This window comes from Strongylocentrotus purpuratus, unplaced genomic scaffold, assembly GCF_000002235.5.
Source record: "Strongylocentrotus purpuratus isolate Spur 01 unplaced genomic scaffold, Spur_5.0 spur5_scaffold_15, whole genome shotgun sequence".
Lineage (NCBI taxonomy): Eukaryota > Metazoa > Echinodermata > Echinoidea > Camarodonta > Strongylocentrotidae > Strongylocentrotus > Strongylocentrotus purpuratus.
In genome coordinates, this window is record NW_022145600.1 from 14,686,090 (window position 1) to 14,710,932 (window position 24,843).

The 24,843-nt window shown below is 35.2% G+C and overlaps 1 protein-coding gene across 1 annotated transcript in view; it reads left to right on the forward strand.

Annotated features, from left to right (window-relative positions):
* Positions 1–12,950: 12,950 nt before the first annotated feature.
* The window catches only part of pde5 (sperm phosphodiesterase 5), a gene marked incomplete at its 5' end in the record, with an annotated part of 79,707 nt that continues 67,814 nt past the window's right edge, over positions 12,951–24,843 (forward strand). Inside the window, 2 exon segments of the mRNA NM_001033949.1 lie at positions 12,951–13,042; positions 23,295–23,435. Of these exon segments, the coding sequence (NP_001029121.1) occupies positions 12,951–13,042; positions 23,295–23,435 (233 nt within the window).

Consider the following 24,843-nt stretch of genomic DNA (forward strand, 5'->3'; position numbering starts at 1 on the left):
TTTATTTTAGTGGACCATCACTATGGAATTTACTTCCCAATGATATTGTCAGCTGCTCATCACTTTATTCTTTTAAGTCAAAGTTGAAACAATATTTGATCTCGTATCCAACTCTTAAGATATAGTTTGTATGGTGTTTCTTTCTATTGTTCTCAATATTTCTTTCCTGTATATCATTCATTTCCTCTTTATATTGTATTTCTTGGTACCACCAACCCACTACTACTCACCCCACGCATAGATTTGCATGTAATATCTATATATGTTTTCGTACATGTATGTGTTATTGTTTAATTAAAAAAAACATTGTATTTTTATATTGTAATTTTAAGCAGGGGATGATCCCCGATAAACCTCTGGTTTTTGATCACCCCCTTTGCAGGTTGTACTGCTTTCATATTTGATTGTAATTTACACTGTCTTTTATGAATCTGTGGAAATAAATGAAATTGAAATTGAAATATATCATTACACTTTGAGGGAAAGGATTAAGCCTTGTTTAGATATGAGATGGTAAACCATGGCTTTAAACAAATTGATGATGTAAAGTGTGATACGATTCACATTTCTGCATGTTAGCACACAGAGCCAAGTTTATATGCGTACAACGGTTGCTGCGCATTTACACAGAAAACAAACATGGCGTTTTTTGCAGTGGTTTAGCACATCCTATCTGAATGAGCCCTTAGGTTTGCAATTGGATATTAGGTTAGGTTTAGGGTTAGGGTTAAGGTTAGGGTTAGGTTTAGGGTTAGGGTCAGGCCTTCATGGAGGTAAGTATAGTTCTTCATCCATGCTTTGATGTTGAAGTAAACAACTCAGTTAGTGTAGAAAATTGACCTCAGAGCATCAGTCACTGGAGCATGTGTTGTGGAATCTTCTCTTTGTCAGCACCACTCATGCATCATATTTTTGCTTTCCAAAGGATAAATTCAAATTATATCCAGTCATTGTAATGGACCCATTGGATAGAAATATGTATTCATCAGCCATTTCAAATTGATAGGAATATACACTCTCCCGCTTTTGGGACATTTTTCCTGTACTAAATGCGATATGCATTTATCAATAATAATTACAATATGTCACATTTGTCATGGTTTTTGTGCATACATCAACGATTACTACTGGCATTGGAGTAATACATGATGAATGTGGCACCATGAATGCCCTTTGATGCTTCATTTTGGGTTTGCTTGATTGTGATGACTATGTTTATGTTATGCTGCATATACATACTGGATAATATACAAATATACACTGTCTTGAGAGGTTCTGGTTAAAACTATGCGCAAGAGGTGACTCCAATAGTACTATTTGCTGAGGGGCGCAGCCTTGAAGCAAATGGTACTTTTGGAGTCACTGAGGTCCATAGTTTTAACCAGTACCTCGATTAGAAGGCATGGTATATTTGCTTTATATCCTGCATCAAAAATTGATTTTATTGAAGGGAAAAAAAAAAAAAAAAAAAAGATTTTGGGAAGAAAAAAAAAAGTATGACAAAAAGAAGTCAATTTTTATCTAAAAAGATTTAAAATATTTTGTTTTCATTAAATTAAGATTCGAAGAAGAAAAAAAAATTCACATTTTTTTTTCTTCAACTCCCAGATAGTACTCTCATAAAGTACTTTCTAAAAATAGTTCAAATATTTCTTGTCATGTGACAAGCTCTCAACCAATCAAAAGCCAACAAATTTTTGATGCATGATATAATATAAAATAGCTTGAGGGAGCATCCTATGAAGTACACAAGTGATATTCAACTGCATGAAGTCTGTAAATAAGCCATGATGAATGAATGTAAATAAATGTTAAATGCAGTGGTTAAAGTCTAAACTCTATTATCAAAGAAATGAGGTAGATGTAGAATTGTTTTTCATATCAAATTATTATTTTAATCAGCGATATTCAAAATGTGGTTGTTTTATTGTCCCCCAATGGAGAATTTATGGGAAATTGCTTGCAGTGTTCTAAATGTAGACATTACTCCCCAATGCCTTGTATGTCATGTATTATCATTGCATGCAATCAAACAGGGAAGAAAGAAAGAGAAATAGTGGCTAAATGGCCATTATAACATTTTCTAAACAGCAATTTATTGAAGCAGCAGTGATATTTTAATTACTCTTTATGCATAGAAACACAAATACTTAGATATCTATTGTGAATGAAACCTCACTACAGAAATAAAACTACACAAAACAGAAGCAAAAAATGACCCCCCCCCCAAAAAAAAAAAAAATAAAGAAAGAAAATAAAAATAAAATAAAAAATAACTATATGTTAAAGATATAGACCGGTAGTGGTAAAATTGTGGTTCAAGGGTTTTGGGTGCAAATATCCATTCAAATATTGCCTTCAGAGGTTTAGATTGCAATACTTTAACTTAAATTTGCAAAAAAGCAGAAATATATGCCCAAATGTTCAATGTTGAAGTGCATTCGCAATATCTATTCAGGCCGGATCGATATGATAATTTACCAAATATATTGGCGGTGTCCTGGCAAAATTTGTATCATCACGCATTAGTCAAAACATATCCTTTCATATGATTGGTAATAAGAGCTTCCATTTCATTTTTTGAGAGGGGGGCATTTCCAAAACTGGTCTATACCTTTAACCATGGTTGACATGCTAGGATATGACCTTTATAAAGAGAATAGCTATATTGAAATGAATCAATGTATGATCCCAGACTTCCCTGTTTACTACTCTAGACAATTTAAAGATAGGGGTTTTCAAGTTGTGAGGAGTTTTAAAGTCACATTTGAAGAAAAAGAAATGGAAGGAAAAAAAATGGAAGTAAGACAAGGAAAATACATACTCCCACATAGTAGAACTGTAATAACATCATTCAGTATCAACTTGCCATCATAGGGTGCAGAGATTTTGCATATCAAGTGCTTAACTTCTTATATTGTTATATTTTTCTTCTCCTTTGCAACATTATTTGTCTTGATAATTTGAATGCTACTGAATGATTTTTAAACCCAAAGGAATGCTGGGGAAATAACACAATTTCAGAAGGCAAAGCATACCAAATGTACTTGTAAATCTGTGCAGTTTATGCGTGTATGGACCAGTAAATTAGCTCTTTCTTCTGTGCCTGTAACACTGGATATTTGCATAGAGGAGTTGAGTGGAGACGAGGCATATGAGTGGAAGCTAGAAGCTGAATTGCAATTTTAGTTGAAACTCCTTGGAGACTGGGGTTGCACCGGGCCTAAATGAAAACATCCCGGGATTCATTTCAATCAAGAGGTGGAGCTAGTGAAGTGATACATGCCAATTATCAATCATCCATGAAACTTCGGGCATGGAAGTCAAATTCTCAATTCAGTTTGCCTGGTGAAATGTGAGAGCAAGATAGTAAGATGGTTAAGATGGGAGAGAAGAAGTTGACAGGAAGGGAGGAAGGGGGTAGTGAGAGGAGAGGAAACATTGGAGCGAGTTGCGAGGAAGAAACCTTTGAGAGAGGGGTGAGAGGGGGGGGGGGGCAGGACAGGAGGGGAGGAAGGAGGGAGGGAGGGATGAAATGTTGGAGAGAGAGAGAGAGAGAGAGAGAGGGTCTCTAGATATTTAAATAATGATGATTCCCTCCAGAATTAAAAAAGACTGTGGTAATTCAAATGGTAATTTTTGTGGTTTCTCTTTAAAGTAGAAACGCACATTGTATTTTGGCCGGGAACAACAGCAGAGAAACCACGGCATGGCAAAGAGGGCAAATTAGAAAAAGTAGAATATAGAAGGGGAGATAGAGAGAGAGAGAGAGAGAGAGAGAGAGAGAGAGAGAGAGAGAGAGAGAGACAGAGACAGAGAGAGAGGATGAGAAAGAGAAAAAGAGAGAAAAGAGAAAGAGAGAGAGAGACAGAGAGAGAGAGACAGAGACAGAGAGACAGACAGATAGATTAAAAAGAGAGGGAAAAAAGCAAGCAGATCCATTCTAACCAATAAATGATGTCCTGTTGATGTGCAATACCTGTCAGTCCACATCAGCTTCTTAAGCTTGCTTTCAATTTGTGGTGTGATAAATGTAGAGGTAATAGTACTTTCTCTGCCACAAAGATGTGGGTCACCTCATCATGAAGCTTTGGCTCACAAGGGTAAAAAAGGCATGAATAAATGCACATTTTAACAACAGCTCATTAAAAGTTGCAATGAAAATTCGACTAGAAATTTGTGCGACTGCATTTTTCTGCGTATCAGCATAACAACTTCCTCTCCATTTTAATCAACTATTTACCTCTCTGTGATCATCTTTTTATATCAATATAAGAAAAGCACTTATGGATTATTCATGTTATCTACATTCTGCTACATTCCGCATCTTCATCTACATTACTTCCCTTTCAGCCTGAAGTCCTAAGTCTAAAACTGTAGCAATCAGCTAGTCATTTCTACAGAGGCCATTTAATTGCCAGCCCATTACTTATCAAATTTAATTTGATTAGACTAACGTATTCTTCAATTACCATATTTCCTCCTCTCCCAACTCACTCAACTTTTCAATCATTGGAAATTCAATAAGCATATATCATAGAGACGGCCTTATGACATTAAAGGTCCCAGCAAAATGTAATACCCAATTTAACTATGTGATTACAACATCACTGGAGTCACACAGGGACAGAAAATATATATTTATCTTTTGGGAGTGGAAATAGTTTAGTTTGATCCTAAATTATAATCATAACAAAATAAAAAATAGCCAGTGGTTTGAACTAATATTTTATTGATAGATTTTTTTTTTAAAGGGATGCTATGCATTATCTTTCTTTTTGTTACAAATTACATTGTGTTTATATTCAAATCAGCAAAAAGCCAGAGATGTTATTGCTTATATTTCAGTGACTTAAATCTTTTCATCAGAAAATGAAAATGTTATCACAAGAGTAATGAGAAAAATCTGTGAAAGAAAGTCATCCCTTCTCACATCCTGTGCCCACATATAAACCACATTCCCTTTAAGTTCCCCACTCATTAAAGCCCAGTACCAATTAAGATTGATTGTATTTCCCCTAATTTAATCTCTTTTGATCATATGTATCTTTATAATCAATGGTACCATTGGTAATTTAGACTCAATTTTATGTTGTACAAAGCTATAATCAGTTGTAGCAATAATTGAGACACAATAGTTTTTACAAGTGATTTTTATGTTACATGTCCAAAGAAAGTAAAGAATACATGATAACAAATATTTCCTTATCTTATATTCATGATAAATGTAATGATGGGATTCTCTTAAGCCTGACAAGCATGTGTTATAATGTATTTTGAAATCTATTCAAAATTATCACTGAAAAATGTTGACAAGGTCCTCAAGATTGGTTTTCTTCAAATGTACAATTATTATGTCTGTAACATTGCACTGTTTGCCCTCCACGCCATGTGTCCTTTTCCAAGCAAGAAGTGACTAGACTGAGTAAAATGAAGGCAAAATCAATCTGTTTTCTTACTCCTTTGCCTAGACCTGTATGCAATATATGATGAAAATTGATTTTATGTGTTGTCTCCATGGCAACAGAATCAATAAGAGTCAACAATAGAAAGTCAAATGGAATATGAAATTAGGTGGTCTCTGGAGGGATATTGAAGAAGCTAGGGCATGCAATCATGAACAAGGCAGGATTATATGACGATGTATGCAAGCAAGCAATTACAACAATCCAAGGGCTTACTGAGAATCTCACATATCATCTGTTGAGAGTTTGAAGGTTGTTAGCTCTTTGTTCAATTATATGAGTTATGCCCCCCTGGCTCTCACCATACAACATTATCTGCATGTGCATATATGTTGAGACACATACAATCCTGGGGAAGACTGGATTGTTTTTCTATTGATTTGGCTAGTCAGAGAAAAATCATTATATTCCATATTGCATATTGCTAGTCAATATCATTTGCATATTCTATTTCTAATGCATTTATTGAATCGTTTCCAAGATTTATGTAATGTATCAATTGCTGTCACAGGGCTTCATGTCTTAATCTATCATGAACCCTTTCTTATGAGTTTGTCAAATTAAAATATAAATTTTATGATGAAAGAAGGTGTAAATGATTTTGTAGAAAAATATTGCTATTATTAATTTTGGAGCATTGGCATTTAAAAAAAAGATTCTAGACATTTGGAAAGTTTACTTTTAACCTTGATTTTTTTTCTTTTGGGAGGGGGGGGGGGCGTATAGTTTTGAGATAATTAATCATTGATTTGTTTCTTGATTTCTTCTTGATTGGTAAATTTGTGATCAAATTGCAGTAACATCCTATTATGCATTGAGTAGTAACAATATAACAACTATGCTAGGATCAAGTGTGACAAAAACCTTGAAACGGATGATAGGCAGGCTTACCTTCTTGTCATGAAATGGAGCAAACACAAACTGTGAATGCGCTGAAAAGAAATAGATTATAGCACAATAGAGGAAATTATTCACAAGTCATCAAAGGCATTGCTACAATATTCCAATATTCCAATTTCCCTCTTGGATTCAGACCCACTCTGTCCATCAAAGGTGGTGCCGGAGACATTGTGTTTTCGTGTTGCCCAACAGTCTCGCTTTCTGGTTATCGCGATGTCACATGAACTGGAGGTATAAACTTCCAACTTGGTGACAGTGTGTTTCATCATAGGAAAAAGATCTGATTAGGTTTTTCAGGACGTATGTCAAAGGTCAAAGATCATGGTCGTTAGTTGTCATGTAATTAAAGGATTTTATTTTTCTTCACAATAATATTTCAAGAACAATGACATCCATTTCCTTTACTGAATTTAGGGCAGAGGCATATAGGAGATTAGTTGCAAATGTCTTGTGAAACTATTGAGTGATCAGTGTTTTTCTTGTTCCTAAAGAGGAAGTCATTCTGAATATTAAACTATTTGGTAAGTTACGTAGACTCAAAATCAACCACTTAAAAAATACCCAGTCTACATGATTAAGGATATTCTACAGGTGTGTTAAAGTTTATAAAATCAAGCAAATCAACATTTTTCAAAATGGGAAATATGGAATTTTATCTCAAAATAGGGGACTAAATAGTTGTTCTGTGTAAGAAGGATTACTACTGCCATTATTCAAGACATGAACAGGCATTTACAACTAATCATAACAATTTATCAAGCAATTTTATGAAATAGACTTGCACGCTACAAGACACACGCATTGGTTGCATACTATTATTGATGAACACAAGGGCTTCTAGTATGGGCATGTATTTATAAATTATTAGTCGGTTTCCCATTAGGTAAACTTGCAAAACATATTCATATGGCTGTAAATCTGCCAATTTTCATAATGACTAGAAATGGGATTACCAATCTGTGAAAGCAATACGCATTGATGGGATAGTCGGATAGTGCACGTACACGTAATCTCTGCGGTTGGCTGGGTCTTTCCACCAACTTTGTGTTAAGATCTGTGAAGATTTTTTTCTCCTGATAAATATACACCAGCTGGTGTCATTCTTAACACCTAGAGTCTAACACCCAATTAATGTTACAGAATTAACACCTAACCTGGTGTTAGAATGCTCATACTAACACTGGGTTTTACACCTGCAGCTAAACACACACCAAGTGTTACCGATGTAACACCAGGGTTTTTGCAGTATACAATTCATTTTTGCCAAAACTTTCTCCAGTAGTACAAAACTACGCAAAGAAATATTTGTTTACCTTTGCAGTGATAATTGAACACTTTACAGCTGAAAAGAATGTGATGGGGAAAACAAATCAGGATTAGTGAAATATACTGTAATAATAAAGCTGGCCTATATTTGTGACGTCACAGTATAATAGGTTATCACAATTTTTGATTTGCATTATTGTATTTAAGCATTCTGCAAAGTGTAGGCTGGAGGATTGGCACTACAGTTGACAGCATGAAAACACTCTATTCCTTGATGTATTTGTCATTTGTTTATGCCTTCACCTTGCATTACACTGTCAAGATCACCAGCAGTGGTGATATAGATTTAATAGCCTTACTGCCTGTATGATAAATCTCCCTAAGCTATTGCAGAGCTCATCTTCAATTTGTCAAGAACAGTGAGGATTATCAAAGAACTGTGTTTTATGGGAATGTTTTCATGTAAGAAGACTCGTTTGAACTTGAATCCGCTTTGATGTTTAGTGGTTGGATCTACAGTAGATGGTAATGTAGTCTGTCATGTTCCGGCTGAAGCTTTCTCCTGTGTCCAGGTTCTGATTGAGATCTCTGATCCTTGATGGATATTCCGTGAGAGGTTTAATTGCATGCCTTGGGCTAGCAAGCCTCTGTCTGTCTCTAACAGCCCACCCCTCTTCTCTTGTCTCTCCTTGGCATTCGCATTGGCAGCATGCATGTGGACATGCTTCGTAAATATACTGGCCGGGAAACAAGGCCTAACATTGGACACACAGGCTGGACAAATGTGTTTGAAAGCCTTGCAAATATTAGCAAATAGTCCCCAGTATTGACTCTTGCAACCAGTAAGACTGGAGGGGTTATAATGGGAGAAAAGTCAGTGGGACACCTTTTGATAGAAGAAATAAGCTGAATTCATGTCTATCCTACATGTACCATACTTTTTTCCAATTAATAAATTAGTGTCATGGAATAGTCTCAAAGGAGATGAAAATTGTTTTTATGTTAATAGTCTCAGGACTGAAAGCTTTTGACAGAAATTTACTCACTAGAATGACACTTTACAGAATGACAAAATTACTTGCTAATGATTTAAGTGATGTTGTTTGTACCCATTAAAATACCTCATTTTAGTTATTACTGGTATCTTTATTGTATTGTATAGCTTGTTATTATAGGATTTCATGTGTCCTACATTTATCTTGAAGGGTACATTTTTCTCTAAATTGTTTTCTATTACACTTTAAATGATTACATCTCCACGTTTTCTTCATCCAACATTGAATATTTTTGCATAGGCCTTTCATGTGTTTTTTTCATGATTGTAAGCCTTATTATAATTTATTTTGTTAATTAGTATAATCTCTGCATTGAATACATGATGCATTAATGTAATTGACTTTGTTATCTAACATGAATTTACTAATGTCACTTCTTTTGTCCATGTCCACCACTCTCTTTTACCTGGCCTTTGTAGACGGGAGTATAATTTGTCCAAATAGATCCAGAAGGACGTTTAAAGGTAAAGACCAGTTATGGTCATGCGATTGCATTGTGAAAGAAACGTTGTGGAATCGATCAGAAAAGGTTGATCATCTAGCATCTAGCATCTGCAAGGTTCTGGAATCATCAAAATGATAAGAAATTTGGCCCATTCTTCGTAAAGTTACAAGCACTATACACAGAAAGATGTATATGGGACTACCCTATATCTCTCACAGACCATGAGAGAAACAAATTTACCAAATATATGAATTAGTAGGCGGTTTCCCGGCAAATTTTGTATCATGTATTAGTCAAAACATATTCTTTCACATGATTGGTAATGAGAGCTCCATCTCATTTTTTGAAATTGGGGCGTTTCCAATACTGGTCTTTACCTTTAACTCCATGTTTAAGTACATGAGCCCTTGTTGCTCTCAGCAGTCCATATTGTAAGGTAATAACCACAAGGTCTTGAGTTCTGTGTTGAATGCTTATGCCTTCCAAACCTCCCAGCACTCGGCAGCTGATGAACAGTGCTCCCATGCAGACAGAGGGAGAGAGATTATTAGGAAAGAGAGTTAGTTACAGAGATATAGAGATGGGCAAGAGAGATATGTAGGGGAGAGGAGTGATAGTGGGGAAAGATTAAGGAGAAGGATAGGGAGGGAGAAAATGGGTAGGTAATAAAGGAAGCATGGTCAGAAAGATAGGAATGTAGGCTTGGAACTGGTACATGTACATGCACTATGTTTCACATCACTATTGAATTCATTCGAAGTTATCTGTTCTACTAAGATTATTTTGTGGTAACCTGTATGCAGCAGAAGACATGTTCCTTGTTTATCCCCTCACACTTGTCCTAAGATACTTTAATAATGAAGTGATAACTTTTTCAGATAGCTTAACCTTAAAAGCAATTTGATATGATTATCCCCTGATTCTGTATTTTGCTTTCCTCCTTCCAAATCATTGTAGAGTCTATGATCATATAGTCCAGCTTTGAATATGCTACAGTTGTGTGATTTTTTCTATTGATATTTGCCATTTCAGGTATAAATTCAATCTTAATAATCCAAAAATTGTCTTTGATAATTTACCCCTCAATATAAAGCATGTTTAAATATCAGCTGTATGTGCTGTATAAATCACAAATGTGATTATCATTAATTATTTATAATCTTATGGCACTCAATCATTACACCGGTGTTGCTTCGTGGTCTAATAATTCACTTCAGACATTCATTTGAAGGATGGCCTAAAATTCATCATTTATCTTTTCTATGTGGCATCTTTGTGAAGGATAGCATTGGAAATAGTTTTGCCTCATTTATTTTTCATATTAAAGACATCTTTTAGTATATGAAGAATATCCAATTATCTTTGCCTCATCTATAATTTCTGCTGAGAGCTGAGAGGGCATTGATTCTAGGTAAGTGCTATTGCTTTAGTTAATAATGCCTTGTAATTTAATGCCCTTCTAGCTCTCAGCATGCAAATTTGAACTATCCTACTTTCTTTTGTGCAATATATATTTTTTGTATCAATATATGTTCATATAGCCATTGTGAATATATCAGTACTTTAAAGTTATCAGTCAATATTCTCAGATTTTATTTTCACTTTTTAAATGTAATTTATTTTACTATCAGGTGTGCAATATCAGCAATATCTTATCAACTTTAAAAAATAGATTTGTTATCAAACATTATTTAAAAGATTTTTTCATTCATAATACCACATTTGTGATCATTAAACTTGCAAGGATTGTCTTGGGTTGTAAAAATTGATTTGCTCACATGGGTATGATTTGTTTATCAAAATATGGATCTTTAAATGACAGTTTAATGAACCTCTCTCTGCTTTCATTAAATATCTGTCTTTTAATCCCTGTGTCCTATTTCATTAACTAATGTTACATAAATGAACATGGGGAGATGCTCAGTGTCAGTGCCTGACAACACACCCAACTACATGTTCTTCTCTTATTGAGTGGAATTGGTCTGGGAGTCTCGAGCAAGTTGCTGTGGCTTTTCTATGTACATGTACATGTACATTACTTCTCGGTGCATGCAAACTACTTTTGACATCAATACACATTTTGAAATATTCAGACTGCTACTGTGTAACAATATTGTAACATAATTGTTATCATATTGAAGAGGATTGCTCTTTCACATGAATAATACAAAGTTATCAGGACATTTTTATCTTTTTACTATTTCATAGGAAAAGTCAGGTTTCCCTTTGATACCCATGAAGTAACGATAGAATGTGATGTCCATGTATAGCCATTATAAAACATTTCTCTACGTCTTAGCAAGTTAATCACACTGAGGGATGAGCTCTATGCAAACACTGTTGAGTAGCTAAGGTAGACCCCAAGATTTCGCTTTCCAGAAAAACACTTAGAGGAAGAGTGAAGCACTGTTCTAGGGCAGGATGCTTGCATGTTTATTGTCACGGCCAATTGATGTCGAGATAAACCTATACAACAATGGGAGGACATCTTGGGAAAGGTCACAAGGTTATTGGATAGTAGTTGAAATGAATTTGCCCTGCAATGGTTTGTGCAACTTGTTCTTGTTAGATGGCTGCATAAGCTTCTTATGCAGTTTAATTATAGGATGGGGGCTTGCTCATTATTAGCTCACCTGAGTAAACTTTTTACCCCTTTTTGACTTCTTCTCCCAACCCATTGCTGGATTCTATCTAACCAAGCTTTGTAGGAATTACCTTCAGGGAAGGGAGATCAAATTTTGATAATAATACCTCAAATGGGGGTATATGGCCCCCGGCCAAGAGGGCATGGGGGCAGCCTTCAATATGCACCATCGAAACAGCAATGCGAGTATGGCAAACTTAAAATGCGCATATGCACCAATCTTGAAAACTGTCAAATAAATGGTTTTGAAAACTGTTCCATTTGAATCAAGGATATCTCTTCAAAATGCATGGTTACCTTAATTTTGTTATTTTATATTCTGATATATATTCATTTTATATCATGAAGTGTAGATATGATTTCATACCAAAATGTTGGTATGGATTCTGGCTAAACATTGTAGGAATAATTTTTATGTAAAGTAGACCTAAACTTGTTTGAATAGGATACCTGCACCTGCAGGGACTTGGGAGCAGCACCCCTAAATTGCCCTACTGTTCAATAAATTCTATGTTCCTGATGCAAAGGGGATTGGAGCTATGTCCCTTATTGTGAGGCCCTAATTTCATTGGCTCATGTGAGCATATAAGCTCCTTGGACCTCTTGTTACATTTTACGTGTGACTTGCATCATATTCTGCCAGTTATACATTTATTTATTCTTCTATATACAGTTATTTCATTTAATTGCATTATGTTATAAATTATTTATTTTATCACTATTGGTTTGATTATTGATTTGTTCTATCAAAATTGATTGTTATATGCATTGAATTTATCATGATGCATGAAACTCACATACTTTATATGGGCATCTTTCCATTTATGCTCGTTACTAACAAATGAATAACTTGTTTATGATGCACATAACCAATTATTGGTGCATAAGACATTTCTGTTCAATAATGAAAATTAATTTGATATATTCTTTTAGATGCAGAAAGTAGAAAATTGTACTTTTCACCATACAACAAAATATATGTATTTATTGTTATTCAATTTCCCAATTCCAGAATTCTGAAAGTTCATTATTCATTTAATTCTTTATAAAAACACAAACAATAGAATTGATTTGAAAGAGAAAATAATCAACCCTTTATTGATTTTGAGCTGTCAAAAGTGGTTGTAATGCTCTGATATCTCCTTTCAATTTATTTCCTGTTTTACCTACTGTGCAGGTGTTCAAAAACTACTTGACCTTTTGCGGCATCGGGATAATGAATGCTCAGCTTTTCGAGATGTCCGTCAACGAGTACAAGAGGAATCAGGTGAGAAGTGGGATGAGACAGGAAGGGTTTTTACCAAAATCCATGGTCAAAAAGTTAAAACCATGTTTCAAGGGTAAAAACACATGAACAGCAAATCTAATTTCACAACGGAAATGTCCAATTTTTGAAAACCCTGGCTAAGTGAGAAGAGGGCGATTCAGGGTGAAAACGTCTGAAAGTGATGCAAGTTGATATGGCCACGAGTAGCTTAACATGCCTGCGTGCAGAAAAGCTCTACGCTAGCATTTAAGGCTTGAGAGACTTTCTTGTGTGGTTTTATTGTGTGAGTCACTGAGCATCTAACAAGTAATTGGAAATTTGCTTTTAGTGGAGTAACAAAAGAGAAAACTAAAAATCAATACATGATTTTATCTGGTAACCTAGAATGCAATAAGGCGCTCTGGTATTCCTGGAAATAGATCGCTGTAAGAAGTGAAGTAGTTCAAGTCAAGGTGAATAATTGAACCTGTTTGCAATCAATGAAATATCTCTAGGCTTTCCTTGTAAATACATATATCAATCACATGTTTTCATTTGTAGTTCTGGCATGAATCTTTGTCTTCCCTTGTTTTCAAAGAAAAGATCTGTTATATTATTGTTTGTATTTTTTCATACAGACTTTGTGAAAACATGCAATGTGTGCACTGTAGCACACTCATGTAAGAATATTCTTTTGAGAGAATACATCCCACAGTGCCATTTGAGTGTCGGCTACAAGATGTTCTAAAATCTTCTGAAGCTGCATAATTGCTAATTATTAGTTTTTCTACATTTATTGTGTTTATTCATTGAATATTTTCTCTTCAAGATTTAAATTTATAGTTCTAATGGTTTTGGAGTTTGATATATCAAGCTGAAAGTTAGAAAGTCTGAAATTCTTAAAGCAGTAAAAAAAAAAAAAGACTAAAAGTATTATTTGTTTAAACTCAGATTGCATTGTTAAGCATTCAGACAACATATGTGACAAACTTCATTTATCAAACAGGGCACATTGATGTGTTCTTTGGGGGTTCAAAGCCAAAGCTTAGAGAAAGAAAATTATTCATTAACAAATCTGTATTTCAAGCAGATACATGTACAACAATTTATGATATTGTGTGCCAGTAGAAACAAATTTTGAATGGTAACTCAGGTGCAAGGTTGTTATACATGTGAGCTTTCTGCTCAAGAGACCCATAGCTCCTGAGGCTAGAACAATATCTCCCTTCCCCTTCAAATGATGTGTCATAATAATGGTGATTGCATTCCAGTCTGTGGGGATTTAGTGCTTTTCTGATGAATTTGGTGTGAGATTTATTCCTTGCACACACGGACAGACCTTGTGTGCTATATGACCAATGTTCAACTTTTTATACAATATCGAGAATGTTCACTATTTATCTAGCGCATGGAGACGGAGTAACAAAAACATCTCAAAATGATATTTTGATATTTTAACTGCCACCATGAATATTTTGTTTTCGCCCTAAGAAAACTGAATGAAACAATATAATTTTGGCCTATCCTAAAATGTGTCAAATCTTTGATATTCCTGTAAGCATTTTATTGTATATGGCTAAAAAAAACATACCATTAATGTTGCATTGTAATAAGGAATTCATCATTATTATTTCCTGTCAGCCATTCAAATTTACATTCTTAAACATTTATAAATTCACCAATGCATTCCCAATTTGTAACCAAAGATCTGAGTGCATGAAACCAATCCTATTGAAAATACTTTTCAACAAAAAAATCTTCTGAAAGAAATAGTCAGAATCCTTGAAAATGTTCTGTTCTTATATCAGAGTGGCATAAGAGTCTGCATGCAAGGTTGGTGCCACCTTTAAAGTGTGGATTGAATCATCCCCAATTCCTAGGCACAAAGCTTCTCATACACTTTAATTGCCAGGGACCACTTAGGCATTTAGTACCCAAATGCTTTTACGCCTTGATGCAATTTAAACCTTGCTTATACTGCTGAGGCGCTAGCTGTTGGACTGTTCTTTAGAGTGTTCTGCTCATTTTGAGGGAAGATTGATGTGAAGCTTTTCTCCTGTTGAGAATACTTAGTCGCTGGTTTGTTACTGGCTGCACTCTTCATGGTTATATTAACATACATATTATGAAGCACAAAATATGTGCAAAATATACATCAATGCTTTAATCAGTGATATATCTGGCACATTGCAACGCATGTATCATCTTTGTTAGCACTGTTTTAGTGTCTCATCCTTTCTTTCACTCTTCTTTTCTCTGTTGATGCTTCGCTCTTCCTATTTTACTTGATTTCCCTGTCCTGTATTCGTCTACCTTCACCCTTTCTCATTACTCTGTCTTTCTACTCTCCCTCTTTTTTCTCTCTGATATCTTTCTGTATTTGTTTTCATCCCTTCTCTCTCCTTTCCCTTCATCTTCCTTTATACTGTCTTTCCTCCTCCCCAACCTCCATTTCTCCTCTTTCTAAATGTACTTCTATCTTCTCCATTGATAGAGATTTGCCCATAAATCACCTAGATGTCTGTACTAATATCCTACAGAGATAAATTTCTTGTAGTGAAAGTAGGCATTTCAGATAACTCATTCTGGATAAAATGTGAATACATGAATTGTTTAAAGGATAGTGGTAGCTTTAAAGAGGAAATATTGAACCGGCCATTGTGTCGGGTGTTTTACCTTGCCTCTTTCTACAGTACAGTTTGCTAGGTAAGTTTAGAAATGGGATAATAATATCAAAATAAAGCATAACCTAATAAACAAGCACCATTTCTACTTTACAAAGATATACTAGGAAAGCCAAGACAATACACAACATTTATCTGTTCAGGAGTAGAAGATATTTTGCATATTTTCATAAGCAAATTAAGTCATAAGACTCAATTTGGGTTTCAAGAAGCAATTTAATTGTGAAAAAAAGTCCCAATTTAATTTTTCGGAATATTCTTTGAAGTTGAGTTCTCCAAATCCAATTATCCATTGTCTCAGTGTTATTACAATGTTATTGCACTACTCAACAGTAGATCTCCATTTCACGTTCCCTCTTTCCCTCTCTCCTTCTCTTGATGTCTTATGCTTTACTCCTCAAATTTAGTAGTACATGGACCTGTAATTCTACTACCCTCTCTCTCTCCTTATTGTATTGCAGAAGTTAATCAAACTAGGCCAGTGTTCTAGTTAACTGAAGCGAGTTTCCCTCGGTTGGCATGGCCATACATATTGTAATAGGCCATGTGCAGGAAGATGCTCTTCCTTTAAAAGCTTTCCCGCACAAGAATCTAAAATGCATGCACATGAATCAATGGAAAGCGCTATGGGAATGTTATGGGCTGAGATCAAATACCCAGACAAGGTTCGTGAAGAAGGACTTACCTAAAAGGGGAACAAGAATTGGCCAACATCCTTCCTGTGTAACTGGATTTGACTTGTGGAAACTTATTATAAACCCCCTTAAGAAAGTGTCTCATCACCCTAATTATAATCACTAAAGAAAAGTCACGAATTTGAAATAAACTAGCCAGTCATCAATATAGTGTACACTTTTTTTAATAGCATTAATCAATTCCTTACATTTTTACTGAGAGTTAAACTACATGTACCTCCAGGCTAAAAGAAACAGTTTGCCTTTCAGTTGTTGCCTTTTCATAGGGGAAAATAATTCAGTAGCTAATTTCAAATGTAAACATACTGTGAAATATACGTTCTATGTGAAGGTAAGGTGAGATCACTACATTGTAAGCCCTGAAGCAATTTTTACGCCGAGGTAAATGCAATGTACTGGAGTTCATTACGGAGCATACACATACACTTCTGTAAAGGCATGTGAATGAGTTCCCTTAAAGCAGTTCACATTCGGAAATTGTTTAATGCCACATTAGCCACACAGCAGGTGCACATTTCAGGGAATTTTAACCATCAAGTACACAGCCAAGGTGCAAGGTGCATTACGTGAGCTGTGCTACCATGTTATGCGAGTGGGCCATTTTTGTAAGATTGAAGATGGTAGAGAGTGTCTGAGACTAAGTCCTTTAGAATCCTATTGAGACTTCATGACAGTTGGCATTTGCATCAAAAGCTGTCAAGATTTAAAAGATTTATATTACCATCTGTAAAATAGGAGGGGGTACATATAATTTCCAGTTTCCTACTGTGTCTCGTGAGACTAGTGAAGAGAGAGCTCAACATGAGTTTTTTTTTTTACATTTTGAAGATGCAGCGCTCTGTCTCTTTGCTCAGTTGGAGTTGCCAGGTGTTCATCTACTTAAAGTCAGAAGCAGAGGATGATTTGCGACAATCGACCATCCCACTTTTGATGGATGTACACCACTGTGTGAGGGGCTCATCAAACAATTTGTCAAAAAGCTAGGTCAAGTAAAACAGTGTTGCCCCTCTGTTAAACTACCCCCAAAACCAAACACTGCTTCAAATAAAGCAGCAGATGAAAATCTTTGCAAGACTTGATCTGTGCTGTCTTAGAGAGGGAGAAGGAAATGCAAAGATAGGGAGAGCGAAGACCTAAGTCTGTAGAGCCCTCTACTCATCCTAAACCTCCCCTACTCTGGATAATTGATGGGAAGAGCTTTCCTGCATAATTGTTTGTCTAGATAGTTCAAGTTTCAATCAGCCGCTGATGGGCACAAACAGATATTCCACTCACCACAAAGCCTGGTCTGCCAGTTCAGAATAAATTTGGACAATGATTACCGAGGCCACTGCAATCTAGTGTACTTACTTATTCAAGCCATTTCCTGCGGTGTACCAACAGGAGTTGTTTTCTCAAGAATGTGAATTATTTGTATGAATTGGTTTCAAACTGATTAAAAGTTATCTACTTTGCCAGTTATAGAAATTTGGAAATTTAGATTTTTGTTTATGTCTTTGTGTATATAAACACTTTTTGAAATATATCAAAATATTATTCCCTATTTTTCATTATGTTAACTTTTAAAAAGGCACAAGGTTTTCAACTGTAATGGTATAGATAATGCTTATTTATTCTATGAAATAAGAGGCAAGTAAGTGTAAAAGTTACGAAATTATTACACAAATTTTAAGTGAGCTGTTGGAAGATATTGACCACAAGGTACTTAAGCTTTTATTCTAGTCTACATTAACAACTACAAAATGAAATGCTCAACCAAAAGGCACTGGCAATTTCACTTGGTTTTAATGGTATCATTTACATGTACGTTATAATAGACCACAGGACCTGTGTATCTCAAAAAGATATTAGCATTTACATACAATTTGTTTCCTGCAAGAAGGATGAATACCTCTCTCCAGGAAATTGTGATTTTAACACACTGGAGCTTTTTTTTAAATTTGAAGCAAACATATTTCCGTCTTTGTGCAAACATGTAGTACAGTATGTCCACATCTACTATAGATCGATATACTATATATTATTTTGGTTTAAGAAGAAATTGATTTCCAAATCGATGAAGATATGATAATAAATGATAACAAACCTTAGGTGTAATATGTTTCTTAACAAAAACTTCTTCTTCTTCTTCTTCTTCTTCTTCTTCTTCTTCTTCTCCTTCTTCTTCTTCTTCTCCTTCTCCTTCGTCTCCTCCTTCTCCTCCTCCTCCTCCTCCTCCTCCTTCCTCTTCCTCTTTCTCTTCCTCTTTCTCTTCCTCTTCCTCTTTCTCTTCCTCTTTCTCTTTCTCTTTCTCTTTCTCTTTCTCTTTCTCTTTCTCTTTCTCTTTCTCTTCCTCTTTCTCTTTCTCTTCCTCTTTCTCTTCCTCTATTACTATTTACTCACTACACAAATAGTGATTTGCATGTATAGACAAATATTGAGAAGGTACCTTTAAAACTCAACCATCAAATTTAATGCAAAGCTAATCTACCTGAAAGAGTATCTCACTCATTTGTCATTAGGCAATGTCACACTTGAGTAGGCTAAATGAAACCAATTTACCAGGACTTCCTTCCCTTCGCTTTGAATCCTTAACTAATGACAATTTTTCTTTAGTTGTATAGTAGCTGAATGCCTTAAGGACAAGAATGATTAGTTTTCATGTCAGCTCCTGTCAAATTTCTTTAAATGTTTTATTGGATGGTGATGTGAAAGATAAAGTAGTAATAACAATAGCTATATTGTTTTTCCTATGTATTCACACAAAAGTACATATTGTTTTAAAAAAATGGTCACAATTAGGACCCAGTCTTAAAAAGTGGAATAACTTGTTAATCACAAATAGCAATCAAAATTAAGGTTATCATAGACTTAGGTTAACTGTTAATGCCATATAAATGTACACTCTTCTTTTACATGGGTGGTAGTTGAGTATAGTTATGAAGAATGGTTTTGTTGTAGAACAGATACATGTATGTACTAATGCAGTCATTTGTCTACCATTTTCTATGACATTTTGTGGTTGATGGGGTCATAACCAGTAATAGTGCTGTCCAGAAATATAAATACTTTTGGTGTGAACTACATGTAAGGAGTAATCCCCTGATGACTTTCTTGAAGAAAAAAGTAAAGGAAAGAAGTGCTGTGTACATGTCCATTGGAATACCCCTTCTGCAAATACCTCTAACTTATTCATCATGTATTCACTCCTGGCATTTTGTGACCTTTTCCCAAACTCATAATAATCTTAATGTGCTCCAAAGTGCCACTCTTCATAACACTTTTGGAGTGTGACCCCATTTTTAATACTTTTTGCAATCACTTGCTGATTTGTCATATATTTACTATGGTAAAGGTAATTTTCTTGATATCTTACATGAGTTTATGTCACAGTAGGTAAGTTTTGACACCCTGGAACACCGGAGATGGTGTTTGATTTCACAGAGGACATTAAATCTTCAATCATCTGTTTGGACACGTCTGCTGTTTGACGACACCTTCCGCCATGGCCACGTCCATTTATATTTATACTCGATTGCACCCGCAATTATTATTCTGATGGAATTTGAGAAACAATTTATGTGCTACCCCCTTTTCCTCCCGACCGACCGCAGCCTGCGTAGATGGAAAGCCGTCATCTCTGAAGCCCATCCTAGTTTGCGGCGGTAATCAAGCGTTGCTTGATCACCCATGCGGTGTCAGAATTCCAGGTCCCTTATTCCCCTGCTGAATGATTTATGAAATAACAGCTGACTTTGTCGCATATAGAATTCATGACCTGTAAATGGGTGGCACAAACAGTGCATGCAGAGAATTCTGTCGCATTGACAATAACCTATCCTGCCTGCCCAGGACACCAACAATATTATAAATACAATATGAGGAGGGCGTCTATCCCAACGTCACACTAGCTATCAAGTCATACTTCATTTTCGTAAGGGCAAATCCATAGTAACCTGTGTTACAAGCGGTCATCGTTGGCTAAACATTTATCAATTTTATATAGCTGAGTTGATAGTGCTGGCAAAATTCACAGCTTTAAAGACAGTGTGACTTGCAAGGAAAGCACATTGTAATTTTAAGTGTTTATGCTTTAGCAGTTGTTAAAAGTATGTCGGCAACTGACACTATACAAATATGACATGACATGCAATAACAGGTAAAAGTACTGATAGTTTGCCTGATATCCATGTCACTGGGATATTGCTTTAATCCTCATTCTTGTAATTTTAGAGTTTAACATTTTCATAGACATTGATGAATTGTAATAGCATTTTGCAAAATTGTGTGTTTATTTTTGATGATGTGAAGAGCTCTCACCCAATCAAAAACCAATAAACTTTGGATGCACAATATAATAAATGATATACTTTTAAGTAGAAATGCAATCGATATGCACATTTGGATTTATTACAGGTGTAACACAGTGGGATGCATGATATCATGCTGGTATGAATGGATAATTGGACAGATGAAAGACACTAATGAGCCCCCGTTTTCATCTCTGCTTATCTCTGATACACATCTTGATCTATATTTGCAAAATATGCAACCATCTTCTTTAGTATAATACATGTAGTTAATTCTCGGGTTACTGTTAAACATAAACCATTATGCAGTGTATATGCAGTTTTTGTTCTACCTTCAGATTTGAAGCCTTACAAGTCTTTTGGCAGTGATATTATCAAGTCATATTAAGTATGATTTAATGATTTAAGAATGTTCTTACCACTATTCCATTAAATATCTGGGATTGTTTGTATTGGCCAGCTTCCATATTTGCCTTATATGGATGGGCAGTTAATTGCATTATAATCTCAATTTATATAGCGCTTAATACAGAATACAGTCTCTAAGCGCTTTACAGATATGTTTACCCGGTCATTGGATTTATTCCACACAATGTGCCCCATCTCCACTCCCTGGGGAGTATTCCTACCATATGGTTACCATGAGGGCAATGTAATATGGATTAAAGCAAGTGGTTATAACTGGTTTTACTACTAAAAACTACAACTGTAGGATAAAGCATGATATGTGAACCATGTCATAGAAAGCACAAATCTAGCTTGTTTGCTGAGTTGTGCTGATTTAAGAAAGATGAATTTCAAACATGGTATCTGCAGAGCCCCTACAAATGCTTTTGCCATAGAAGAATTCTAAATTTGAATGCATTTCTGAACTCCCCCTTCAGGTGTGTTGAGCATCCCATAGGCTTTAGCGGCTTTACTGATCAGACCCATTTGATTACTGTGATTGCTGGCCTATCAAAGGGTATAAGATTACCATGAAGGTGTGATCACATTAGATTGGCTGCTAGGCATGATGGCTGGCTGGCTGGCTGGCTGAAGCTCGACAGTTCATTGACACGCACCATATGCTTTCATGTTGTTGCAGCTTGGGTGCGCTAGCTGTTCATCACTTATGTCATCAAAATTTCATGTTGTAACAAAGTTATGACAAAATACCAGATGTAAAAGAAATTTAAGCAAGCAAAATCCTAATCTGTAATCAAAGAACAATTTAGTTCATGTGCCAAGCACCAGTGTACATTAACCGTTAATGATGTGTTGATCGAGAGTCATAATGTAATGAGGCGATATGGCTCAGCAATGGTCTTGACATAAAGACACTCTTATTTTAGACCTAGTCAGTGCAATGTGTCTTTTTTTGGGGTCTCCTTAGTTATTTTCATGTGTGTACTTTATCATGCACCTTGTTTTTTGGTAGGGCACCTGCCACCTTAAATAGGTCAATCATCATAAAACATAATAAATATCTTGTTCCCAAGAGTAGGAGACACTGAAGTGGTTAATGTAATAGATCATACTGGGAAATGATTATTATGTTAAGGTCTGCACAGCAGTTGATTTCAGTTCCCACAACAATTTATGTGAGTGCATAGACTAGTGTACTCTACTTAGTTGTCTTTACATGTGTTTTAAGTGCAATTTCAGTATTTACACTTACATTTATATCTTATACAGAAATTTTACAAAAATTATGTATTAACAGCTTTATATCTTCACGATTCATAAGCTGTTATTTTTAATGTAGGAATAGAATATCAACCCCAATATGGAGCAAAATATGGAGCAAAAAAGGGGGAAAATCAAGTTGATTGGACTATTTTTAATGTTGTTTTTGCATTCATGAATAGCCAGCCCATCACTGATCCCACCAAAGTGTCTTAATGCAAGCAAGTAATCACCAAATATGACTCTGAGAAAACAGACGTCTCAATCTGTAATCAAAGAACAATCTGTTTCATGTGGTGAAAATGGGTAATGAAGTATTGAAAGTAATATCATTAGTGAATTGTAATGGTTCAGTGCATGATGGTCCTGAAGGTCTAAGACAAGGCCAGTGAAGTGTTTCATTTTGTAAGGATGACTGATGGCTTCAGTCTTCAGTTTAATCCGATTCAATTCATTTATGCTAACATTTGATAATTAAATGTTATATAAATATATATATATATATACATATATATATTTAAATGCATAAACATATAAAACAATTGAAATAAAAAAACACTATAGTGAAGAAGTGAGCTCTCCAAGGATTTTTATTTCAATTTTTTAAAATCATTATTTGTATATTACCATGACGGAGGATTATAATCCAAATTTAATTATTTGTTCTATATGTATAATATAATATAATGCCATATACAGAAAAATCAAACAATGTGTCAACAGTGTGTATAATGCAAAGCCAGTTGGCACAAACAAACCAGTAATTTACTCTCCATTTATTTTATTTTTAGAACTTTCTTCCTTTCACAATACAAAAATAAGATCATTATTTCTTGAATCCATTACTTTTGCTAGATGCATTTTATTAGATACAGCGTTCAAAAGCCATTTTCTTGTCATTTGACTTCCATTCTTTTGTATTTTTGTGTGTATTTAGATGCTACTTCAACTGGCTCGAGGTATCTTTGAAGAGCAGACTTCCTTGGACAATGTGGTTCACAAGATAATGAGGCAAGCAGTTAGTCTGCTGAAGTGCCAGCGATGCATGGTTTTCATCTTAGAGACAACAGAAGAATCGGTAGGTATCCCTTTACCATTCAAATATATGTGTCTTTGATTGTTCCACGCATCAAATGGACAAATGGATGCGCACTTACTTATTTTCACAACACATCTTTCCAATTTATGGCAACTATGATCAAAAAAAGTTTAGTGTGCAAGAAGTAGTATTAATATTGCTCCCTATCACTGTAATTTTTTTTTGTAGCCAGCTTCCTTTCTCTGCTGCTAGAGTTGATGATTGTTATTTCATACATGTCACTGCTGTTTTTCTCTTCACCAACATCCTCATTGTACCATGTAATAAAAACACTGTCTTGTATTGCACTCTGCACTCAAGTTGACACATCTTTCTTTCTTTTGCATCTGTCCAATCATGCAATATCAACAGTACATTCCTCTAAGAAGACACTGCAGTTGATCTCTTCCACTTTGACATGATGACAGCTTACTGATAGTTCTCTAGAGTATTTTCACCTCTGTAGAAATTCACAATTTAACATTCACACAAAATTTGGTAACTGAGAAGACTATCAAACACTGTAATACCACAATAATATCTGTAGTTTCATTGAAGAAAGAAATAACATAAAGCATATTACATCACCCTTACTCCCTAAAATAAAATCATCTTTACAGATATCAGCTTTTAAATGCTCCATTAGTTGCACACAGTTTCTACGATGATAATATTAGTAATAAATTTGGAAAGCTTTTGATACAAGTATATATATCTCTATGCAATTTAGCAATCAGCTTGAATTAAACATCAAATGATGAGCAGTTAGAGGACAAGACAAGTGTCAGTCAGCTGGGGATGAGGATGGGTAGCTTATAAACATGCTAATTATCAGATGGAACCTATAGGATCTTCTTTGATTGACCTGTGTCTCATCTCTTCTCAATCTCATAAATACTCATAAAAATTATTCTGCTCTGCTCTAGCTTCCCTCTCTACTTGCTTGCCTTGCTCCTAAAGAGCTGGATGAGAGCATGTCGAGAGCATGACCTTTACCTCACACACGTATGTTATCATCGGAAACCTGGGATGGCAGGAAGGCAAGATCCTCTCCCAAATGGTTAAACTAGCTTCCCACGTCCCCGTTCATGCTAGCAGCCGGATTTCGTATTGCATCTGATCGCGTTTCCATGCCCTTGAGATTTTGTCCCAGAAAGTTGTCTCCTGATCTGAGTCTTGTTGAACTCTAATCATTCCATCTTGTGAAATATTAGCATCCATGAGCATGCAGTGTGGAGGTGTTATGACTTCTAGTCATACCCACAGGCATAATTCATCTTCATTGACATGTGCCTGTTTATGTGCATTACTGATTTGTTGTTAAAAATCAAAATCAAAATTTCACATACTCAGTTCATTTTTAAATCTCTTGCCATTTTATAAATGAAGCTGAAGTGTATATCTCTTT